Source organism: Crinia signifera, chromosome 3, assembly GCF_055691185.1.
Source record: "Crinia signifera chromosome 3, ASM5569118v1, whole genome shotgun sequence".
NCBI classification, from domain to species: Eukaryota; Metazoa; Chordata; class Amphibia; order Anura; family Myobatrachidae; genus Crinia; species Crinia signifera.
Window position 1 is genome coordinate 27,279,479 of NC_139219.1, and position 11,057 is coordinate 27,290,535.

Consider the following 11,057-nt stretch of genomic DNA (forward strand, 5'->3'; position numbering starts at 1 on the left):
ACTGGTGAGATGCAATTATAGTGAAGGGACTGAGCCCTGTAATGGCTCCGTATGTAAACTAAGATAAGACGTCTGCAAAATATGAGATTACACGTTGTATAAACGTCAGGTAGTTACAGCATGAGCGGGACAGCGGCGGCTCAGGACCGGGGCAAAGCACCCGTGTTCCGAATACATACGGAAGGACAGCGGTCAATATGTCGGCGGTCAGAATACCGATTTACCTTCTCCTGTCCCCCCAATCCTAACCCTCCCTAGGAACATGCATGGCGCGCAAATATTGATACACTGCTCATGCGTGCAGCCCATGAGCCTGCGATGACTGGTGCCCAGTGTACAAATCATTAGACGGTGTTGTAGCCGTACACATACATTCACACCGCGATCACATTCATGTGCAAGGCAGGATTTTATTCTAGCAGGGCGGAGTTTTAACTGAACGCTGGCTGTGCAAATTCGCGGCCTGAATTACCCCCTTAGATCTTAACCCTAACCCCCACAACCCATGACCTAAACCTAACCTTCCCCCACCCCCTGGTGCCTACATGGTGGCGGCACCAAAGAACGGTCAGAGGAAAGAAAGGGGAGGGGGGGGGGGGGGTAGTAGGATCACCATAGCATTCACACACCGCTGGTGATCAACTCTCCCAGCCACCACCTGGGTCGGTGATGGCAGCCATCTTCCGTGCAAAGAAGTATGGCTCATGACAATCGATGTCCGGAGAGCGCCACCCACTATTTACACACTATTCCATCTACACAAATGACCGTTCTTTACCGCCGCCCAAGAGAAGAAGTAGAGACTAGAGATGGGTCGTTCGCGAACGAAGCAAATCTTTTGAACGGATCCCATGAAAGACCGAGTGAGCCGCCGATCCCAAGAAAAGGTGATCTGTCGTTCCTTTACTTTCAGTTTCGTTTTTCATTACAATGCATTTTCCTGATCTCAGCACTGCCACCTGTGGCAGCTGAGATGTACTGACTCTGGAGACTGAGTACAGTGCTGTGACTGCAAGTAAAAGAAAGAATAATAAGGCTGCTGCTACTGCTAGGGATGGCCTTCGGTGCAGACACCATTGATGGTTGCCATCAATGGCGATTCTGCACCCAGCCATCGATCAGTGTTTTACTCGGTTATGTATGTTCTTATTTGTTCAGTTCACTGTTTTTAAAAATAAAATAAAAAAAATGGCAATAAATGATTGTAAAACAAATTATGCTTCGTTATTATCAATTACCCCTTATTTCAAAGTGAACCGTTGAGTCGCCTAAAAGATACGGATCTTTTCACTAACTGATCTACTGGATCCCAGCTCTCGCTAGTGACCCGTTTTGCCCATCTCTAGTAGAGACAGAAAATAGGGATGGGACGGTCGGGAAATACCCTCAGAGAGGCAGACTTCCCAAGCCACAAGACCCTCCTAGTCTGACTGCTCCTCCCCCTGCACCCATTGGCTGCCAGCAACAGCACACTTGAACAACCCCTACACAACTGTTAAACAAATGCAGCATAAGAACCTTCAGTGGTTTATGTAACCTCCGGCTTAATCAGCCATCGGTTTTCCTTTAGCTCATGTTCAGCTGAGGTCTTATCTTACTGTATTACAATTATACATTATATCAGAGGTCGGATTCTCAATAATAAAACCAGATTCATACACAGGCAGCAACTGTACTTACATGATAAATGCTGATTATCATCAGCCAAAAACAAAAAAAGGAATTGTGATATATCGCAGGAGAGAGATAAAGTAATAACCAATCAGGCTCTAAACTGTGATTTTTTTCAAACAATACCGTGTAACGTGTCAGTTAGGAGCTAATTGACAAGTTCATTATCTCTTTCCACTCTGGGATTTTAGATATCTCGCCCAAATGTGGCAAATTTATGCACTATTATAATTTTTTTAATATCCTGGTAGGAAAGGGGGGAACGCATATACTAACCCAAACTTGGGCCCTAATTCAGTTCTGATCGCAGTACAAATTTGTTCTCAAAATGGACAAAACCATGTGCACTGCAGGTGGGGCAGATGTAACATGTAAAGAGAGAGTTAAGTTTGTGTGAGTTATTTTGTTTCTGTGCAGGGTAAATACTGGCTGCATTATTTTTACACTGCAATTTTGATTTCAATTTCAACACACCCCACCCAAATTTAAATCTCTCTGCACACGTTACATCTACCCCACCTGCAGAGCACGTGGTTTTGCCCATTTTGAGAACAAATTTGTACTGCGATCAGATCTGAATAAGGGCCTTGGTCCTCAAAGCACAGTCCAGGTTTTAAGGATAGCCATGCTTGAGCACAAAATTTATTTTGTACCTTATTCATTTGATATAACCACATGTGCTCACCCATGGATAGTCTTAAAATCTGGACTGTTAGGCTTCCTTGAAGAGCGAGTTTAGGGTCTCCTGTTCGGCCGGGCAGAGGGAGGCGTTTATCTGCTAATGTACTCTGCCTTATGAGCCAAACTGAATAAGGCCCTCTGTGTAGTACAACATTACCTGGCAGCACCTTCTATTTCAAAACCTTAACTATAGAAAGCAAAGAGAATCGCAAGGTCCCGGCCCGAGTGAGGTCCCACAGGTCAACAGTATCTAGGCTGATCCAAACGGTCAACATTCACAATCTGGACATCGAAAAAATGCCGTCGCAAGCAAAAGGTCGATTTTTTAAAACGTTTTTTGGGGTGTCCCCTCGCATTACCGTTACCATTTCCAATAATAGTGCATGTGGATGGGGAAGAATTTTTTAAAAATGTGAAAATCGATGTCAACCATTTGCTGTGTCGACCTTTAGATCATTACAATCTTTTGACTACACTGACCTAATGCATGTCAACCAATAGTCAACTTAAAGTCCAGAAGCCCCCCGGCACTTGGGGCTGATTCGCTTCTGCACTTCCACTGGAAGTAATGCCCTGTACAAACGGTTCGATGTGGTCTATTTTTCTATTCGATTTTGCTTATATAAGAATGTAATCAAAAGCAAATCGAACATATTTAATATCGATTCGATCCCGATGTACAAAATAAAATATAGATATATATTCAGACAAACCGTCATTTTACAATTGGGATAAGACTGGGAATTAAAGTTAAATTAAATTGCCCATTTTATTGGATATTTGCTTTCCTCTGCCCCTGGTCAGCCAGCGATACCACTCACCACGCTGGCATTAGTGCCGACTACCACCCTGTGCATGCGGGGTACCCGCCTCTGCTTGCTAATCACAGAATTTACTGATGTATACAGCGAACTTCCACTACCGGGAGATTTCCACTTCTCCAATCAGTGCATTCACTCAGATCGCTTGCAAAGTGCAGAACACTCTAAATGAGCTGGTGAGATCGCCTGGTGTTGGTTTAATAAAACCGCTAATTATACAGCAGTGCGCGTGAAGAGGCAGCTTCCCTGGGCAATTCCAGGGGATCCAGCCAAAGATGCATTATTCATCATTTCTGCTGCTGTATCCCAGATATACTCAGGCTAACTCCTTCACTGCTGCCTCGGTGCCTGGGGGAGGGCAAGCTCGCAAACCAGGGTCACCAGGTCTGCCTGCTGCAGTATATGAAAGTGGCACGTGGTTAAGGGTCTCTCTCGCTGGATTACTGTATATATATATATATATATATATATATATATATATATATATATATATATACACACCCACAAAGTAATCCAGATTATATATATATAATTGTTTATTAATATGGCGCAACAAGGGTTCCACAGCGCCTAACAGAATACATACATCAGCAAAAACAAGAAAACAAATGATACAAACATATAAGTAATATCACCGTCAGCGCTCCAGAATATCCAGTAACTGTCCGTATTCACCTCATATGTAGTATTATCATTATTATCCTTGAGGTGGATAACAAGGTGTCATACACAGTAACAGCAACAACAACACAAACTCTACACAATTGTGCACTGGGAAGAGGCAAGTAGCCCCCACTGTGTACAGGTGTATTGGCACAGGTGCACCAAGTACTGTGTTACTATAATAGCACTGTGCGCAGTATTGTCAGCCAGGTGTACAGGTGTATTGGCACTGGTGTACCAGGTACTGTGTTACTATAATAGCACTGTGTGCAGTGATGGAAGCCAGGTGTGCAGGTGTATTGCACCGGTGCACCAGGTACTGTGTTACTATAATGTACTATGTGCAGTAATGTCAGTCAGGTGTACAGGTGTATTGCACTGGTGCACCAGGTACTGTGTTACTATAATAGCACTGTGCGTAGTGATGTCAGCCAGGTGTACAGGTGTATTGGCACTGGTGCACCAGGTACTGTGTTACTATAATAGCACTGTGTGCAGTGATGGCAGCCAGGTGTACAGGTGTATCACACTGGTGCACCAGGTACTGTGTTACTATAATGTACTATGTGCAGTGATGGCAGCCAGGTGTGCAGGTGTAATGCACTGGTGCACTGGGTACTGTGTTACTATAATACACTCGGTGCAGTGATGGCAGCCAGGTGTGCAGGTGTATTGCCCCGGTGCACCAGGTACTGTGTTACTATAATAGCACTGTGTGCAGTGATGGCAGCCAGGTGTACAGGTGTATTGGCACTGGAGCACCAGGTACTGTGTTGCTATAATAGCATTGTGAGGAGTGAAATCAGACAGGTGTACAGGTGTATTGGACTGGTGCACCAGGTACGGTGTTTCTATAATAGCACTGTGTGCAGTGATGGCAGTCAGGTGTAGGTGTATTGGCACTGGTGCACCAGGTACTGTGTTACTATAATAGATGGCATCCAGGTGTACAGGTGTACTGGCACTGGTGCACCAGGTACTGCCTTACTATAATAGCATTGTGAGGAGTAAAGGGTTAACCTGCAACTTTCCTGTACTTGTGACTGGGTGCATGGCATGAGCTGCCAGTCACTGCTATGCCACCCTTACAACAGTGCATGCTGCACCCCGCAGCCTGTGCCCAGGGGAGGTGGGTAACCCCAGTGCCCAGCAGTGACCCTGCATGCAGCCAGGCAGGGGGGTGGGTATAGATAGGGTAGGTCCAGGCTTACCTTGGCATTGTCCCCCTCCGGCTCCTCCGCTGCCAGCTTCCTCCTCCTGCCCCCCAGTAAGAAGATGAGGATCGCGATCCACACCAGCCCAATCAACACCAGCACCAGCCTGCGAGCCATCCACCGCATGGTCCAGTGGGCAAGTGCTCCTCATGAGAGGTGGGGGCTCATCAGAGCAGCTCGGAGTGCGGGGAGAGTGGCATGTGTGCCCCCTGTGCCAGCCGGGCGGTGTGTGAGCGTACAGCGGGCAGAGGGAGCCCGGCTCCGTATCCAGCGCTGACAGCAGCAGAGGAATGAGACCCACTGGCAGCAGCTGATCGGGGGAGCTCAGCGCCCCCTGCTGGCTGGCACGTCTTAATGCAGGCACCAAGGCTGGAGGGAGGTGTGTGTGTGTGTGCAGGGGGAACGTCTCACCTGGCCAGGTGTGGGGCACAGGTAGGGGCACCTGCTGAGGATGCCACCCAGCCCCCTCCCACATAGCTCTAATGAATACTGCAAGTGTTCTACTTTATCTCACCCCTTCCCTTCCATAGACAGGTATATGTATGGTACATAGGGGTCTATGAGAGAGATTACGCAGGGGGGGGGGGGGGGGGGTGATAAAATAGCAACCAACCAAGCTCCTAACTGTCATTTTTTAAACAGACTGTAACGTGACATTTAGAAGCTGGTACTTTTTGTCTCCACTGTATCTCCTAGTTTTTATTATTATTATTATTATTATTATTATTATTATTTTAAATGGATATTTCAGAGGTATAAATATAGTGGATAGAATGTCCCAGGAAATTAGGGTGAGGTGACAGCAGTCACCAGGAGATGTTTTGCAGTTGATATGATTATTACTATATATTTTCAATAGTGCTTAATGTGTATAAGAGTAGGCCCTGTACACATTGGGCTATGTAATGGGCGATATTGTTCATCATATTGCCCAGTGTGTATACTCCACAGCATAGACAAGTGTGTATGCTAATGACCCTGGCACCCCCTCCCCCGAATATATCTGTCTGCCCACCAGCCTCTAGGAATGGAGCTGAAGGGCCAGATGCACTAAGCTTCAAAAGTGATAAAATTGAGAGTGATAAACAACCAGCCAATCTGCTCCTGCCTGACATTTTTCAAACACAGTCTGTGACAGGTAGGAGCTGATTGGCTGGCTGTTTATCACTCTCCAATTTATCACTTTTGAAGCTTAGTGCATCTCGCCCCAAATCAGCTTCCCAGCCTGCTGCAGCCGCCCCAGCCGCCCCAGCCGCCAGGTTAGTAAATAGCTGATGATTGCCTGGCAGCGATAACAAATTCATTTTTCAGCCACCGTGTGTCAGTATTGGATGACGTCTGCGCAGGGGCAGTAACTTATTAAAAGTTAGTGCCAGGCCCTCCCCCTAAAAAGTGGGCGGGGTAATAAATCATCAGGGGCCTACCGGTGAGCCCCTCGGTACCCTGGCGGGCCAGTCCGAGCCTGCACCAGTACACTGTGACTTTGCTCATCTAGCGATGGGAACTGAATCCGGTCCTTTATTCCTATGACCGGGACACACTGGGGTGCATTTGTTTGTCAGAAGCCATATACCTTCCGGTATGTTTTTGGAGTGTGGGAGGAAACCAGAGTACCCGGAGGAAGCCAATGCACACACGGGGCGAATGCCACAAAAATAGGTCCTTTGTGAAGAATCACCCAGTGCGTGAAGCGGTCATGTAACCACTACTGTGGTGCCCAATGTATATCATGGGATTCACATACACGGTCTCACATACAGTATGATTGATTTCTCCACCAGAATCCTGATACATAAACATTTTCACCTTCTTAGAATTTGAAATCCCTGCTAAGTAGGGGGGTTGAAAAGAACGGTCACAGTTTTCAAACCACCCAGCAAGTCACATGGTCCAGGGTCTCCCAGCAGGCGCAAAGAGAGAGTTCACCACAACAAAATGGTATACAGGGTGTGGAAATCGCTCCTACTGGAAACTTCAAAGAGTCCTTCTTATATATCGGGACCGATAGTCAATATCCTCAATATATCGTCCAAGAACAGAGAAATATATGGGGTAGGTTGACTTGCATGAAGGTCAACAAGACTGAAGGTGGACATGGGGTTAGGTCGACATTGTCATAAGGTTGACATGGGGTTTTTCAGCCTTATCGACACTGTCTACATGGACAGTGTTCGAAACCGCTGCGCTCGCCATGCTTCGGGTACGGTGCCTTGCTATGCTCGGCACACTATTTTATTCGCCCGCCACGCCCTGGTGGATGGTAGGGCATGAAATACTGCTTGCCTGCACATGGCAGCTCAAAAAAACGTGAAAAATCCCATGTCGACCTATGACCCTGTTGACCTAACTTCATGTCGACCTTCAGTCATGTCGACCTTCATGCATGTCGACCTAGTGACCATATCTAGTGACCATATCCCCTAGGGGGGACTAAAAGTCCGGACCTTTTTTACCCTTTTCTAGCTAAATTATCTGTCATCTCCTGAGCTGGTCCTTGTTACACAGTGTCTATCTTTATTGTTATTTTGGGCGGGATGCACTAAACAATTGCGGTACACCCTACCACACATCGCACTGATACTAATCGCATATGTACTAACATATGCGATTAGTATCGCAAAGGACAGCTCTTGCGAAAAGCGGCTGCCATTTACAAAGCAGCCGGCGCTGGGTGAGAGGGTGCCCGCGGGTCCCCCTAACCTCCTACGCCGGGAAGACTCCTGCTGCAGGGACTCCCCGACTCCTCCTCCCTGCACCCGGAAGAGGAAGTACCATGCTAGGGAGGAGGAGGTCACTCTCTGAGGGACAGCCTCTGAGGGGGAGTGGCGTCCTGTGTGTGTGGAGGCGGGGGATGCGAAAAGAAGCCCATAAACTTCTATAGGGTAACTGCAAAAATAGCTGGCATTACCCTCTGTGGCAGAAACACTGCAGTCCCGCATTGATACATCTGGAAATGCAGTAAAAACACCCGAAAAAGGTTTTTTCTTCGGTCCGCTCGGTGGTCACAGCATACAGTGCAGCCCATAGCCCAAAACAAATATGGCCGCCACATGTGTGCATATAATATATGCATATATGCGGTGGCCATATTTGTTTTGGGCTATGCTGCCGTTTGTGACCAGGCTGCGGCCGCTTGCATTTAGGATGACGCCAGCCCAGAAGCACGGTCGGCGGCCCTGCCAGAGGGGAATCTGGACCGGCCCACCGGGAAATGGCCCGGTTTCCCAGTGGGCCAATCCACCTCTGACGGTACGCAACTAAATTGAAGAGTAGTGGGAGATATAAAGGGCATGTAACATGACAGGTAGGAGATGATTGGCTGTTTTCTTACTATTCTCCACTTTATCACTCTTTGAAGCTTGATACATCTGGCCCAAAGAACTTCTCCTGTTTTCCTTTATACCGAAAAATACTTTTTTTGTGTAAAAAAAAGCTACACCATATATTTCTTTGTTCTTGTTTTACATGCTCCCCTGAAACTTTTGTACTGGGACGAATATATTTAGGACAAGGATATTGACTATCGTTCCCAATATATAAGAAGGACTCTTTGCAGTTTGAGCGCTTTCAACACTGTATACCATTTTGTTATGTTGATGTATTTGTGTATATTGAGTACGTACATGTACCAGGGCCCTTATTCTGGTTCATTCACAAAGGCAAATTCATTCTCAAATGGACAAAACCATTTGTGCACTGCAGATGGGGCAGATGTAACTTGTGCAAAGAGAGTTATTTTGTTTCTGTGCAGGGAAAATACTGACTTAATTTTACGCTGCAATATAGATCTCACTTTGACGTAAAACCCCACCCAAATCTAATTCTCTCTGCACATGTTACATCTGCCCCCCCCCCCCCCCCTGCAGTGCAGCATGGTTTTGTCCATTGGAGAAGGAATTTGCATTTGCGAGTGAACCAGAATAAGGGCCTAAGTGCAGATTGCAGCTTCTAGAGTGCGCAGACTTTGAACCTATCTTATTTTTGCTTTAGGGAGATTTCACCAGTTGAAAAATTTCTAGAGCACAATGGTGATGCATTGTAATTGGCAAGCGGGGCGTTTTGCCACATACTGTAAACCTCAAACAAAGTAGCTGATTACAGCTACAAATCTATGGACCAAGACCTTTAATTTGGTATACGATGTTCCCTGCTCAGATCAGGGCATCAAAGAAACAGTCCACATATATAGGTCAATTACATACTGTAAACAGATGTATATTTATTTAATAACTAGTCACATGACGGCTTCATCAATGTACTTCCACTTTGAGCTGTGACAGCTTATACGTTCATTTTAAACTGTGACAGTTTTTTAATCACACAAACTCTACACCCCACCCCCAGTCCCTATCTGCTTCTATCTCCAATCTGTCTCCACAGCTCCCTCTCTCCATATCTAGTATGCTTAAAATAAATAATGTGTCCCTGCAAAAATTGCTTTCACTTTCTGTTATGACATCTGTTAGCACTATAAGGAGTAATTTGGTCCGTCGAGTGGTCATTGGTGGTTGCTGGTGGTACTTCACCCCCCCATAGAGGTGAGGAGTGGTAAGCCTTTTATATATGGATAAATTGTATAATAATAATAATAGTACATTTGGTTTAGTTGGCATAGATAGACAAATCTACAGAAAACATGAAAACTTTCGTTTATGTAAGAACTGATGGGGACAAATAAATGGAAACATTTATTGCATGTCGGAATCGATGGGGAAAACAATCGGGAAAGCTGGAAAATTGTAACCAAAATATTCAAACGGAAAAAGTTTGGGTTACTTAAAAAAAAAAAAACATTTTCAATAAAACAAATAGGAACATGAGCGATAATTGCACGTGTATCGCGTAACTGTTGTGGGTTCTAGACCATGAGAAGACGTGCATCTTTGCTGCCAGCCTTTTAGTGGTTGCATGAGTGGCACTCAAGCCCACCCGCTGCTGGAATGGGCAGTAAATGTGACAATGGTCCATAAGTGACACCAGCGGCCTGCCAGAGAGTTGAGTGATGTCTTTAATTATATCGGAGACCTCGATGTGTGGACTGGATTTATAACTCTCAGATCGCTGATTCCCAGGATTAACGAGAATATCTTTAACCTAGAGATGATTATATTTGAAGCACTGACATTTCCCTGCATTTCCATACACTTAGCCAGCTCCGAGGATAAAAATATAGCTGTGAGCACAATTCTCACATATTACAATGGGCTGAGATCTCTCTCTATCTCTCTCTCTCTCTCTCTCTCTCTCTCTCTCTCTCTCCATATCCCAATCTCTCTCTTTCTCCCCCTCTCTCTTCCTCCCTCCCTCTCCTTCTACCTCTCTCTCCTCCCCATCTTCCTCTCTCCCTCTCCTTTTCCCAATTTTTCTCTCCCTCTCCCCCATCTCCCTCTCTCTCTCTCCCTCTCACTATCCCTCCCCATCTCCTTATATCTCCCTCTCTTTCTCCATCCTTATCCTGCTCTCTCCCTCCATTTATCTCTCTCCCTTCCATCTCCCTCCCCCTCTATATACCTCTCTCCCTACCTTTCTGTCACTCTTCCCTTATAACTCTCTATACCTCTCTCACCTCTCCTTCTCCCTGTCTCCATCTCCCTCACTCGCCCTCTCCTTTTTACTCACCCTCCCACTCTCCTCTCTCTCTCTCTCTCCATCTCCTTCTCATCTTTCCCACTCTCCTTCCCACTCTCTCTCTTTCCATCTCCCTCTCTCCCTTCCACTCTCACTCTCCCCCTTTCTTTCTCCCTCCTTCTCCCTCTCTATCCATCTCCCTCTCTCCCTGTCTCTTCCTCTCCCTCCCTTTCCCTCTTTCTCCATCTCCCTCTCTCTCTATTCCGCTTTCTCCCACTGGCTCCCACCCACTCTATCCCTGATTCTCTCTCCCTCTCTCTCTCTCCCCTCTTCATCTCCCTCTCTTCCCTCTCCTCCCTCTCGCTCCATATCACACTCTCTCCCCTCTCCATCTCCCTTTCTCTCCCTCTCTCTTCCACTCTCCCCCACTTTCTCCCTT

General features: G+C 46.4%; 1 protein-coding gene across 4 annotated transcripts in view; it reads right to left on the reverse strand.

Moving 5' to 3' along the window:
- The window catches only part of GALNT14 (polypeptide N-acetylgalactosaminyltransferase 14), a 366,725-nt gene extending 361,364 nt beyond the window's left edge, over nucleotides 1-5,361 (reverse strand). Inside the window, exon 1 of one of the 4 annotated variants that reach the window (XM_083175507.1) lies at nucleotides 5,048-5,361. In XM_083175507.1, coding sequence (XP_083031633.1) covers nucleotides 5,048-5,176 — 129 coding nt within the window. In that variant the 5' untranslated portion in view covers nucleotides 5,177-5,361. The remainder of the gene's footprint in view (nucleotides 1-5,047) is intronic. The other 3 variants (XM_083175508.1, XM_083175509.1, XM_083175510.1) reach the window with 3 other exon arrangements.
- Nucleotides 5,362-11,057: the final 5,696 nt, after the last annotated feature.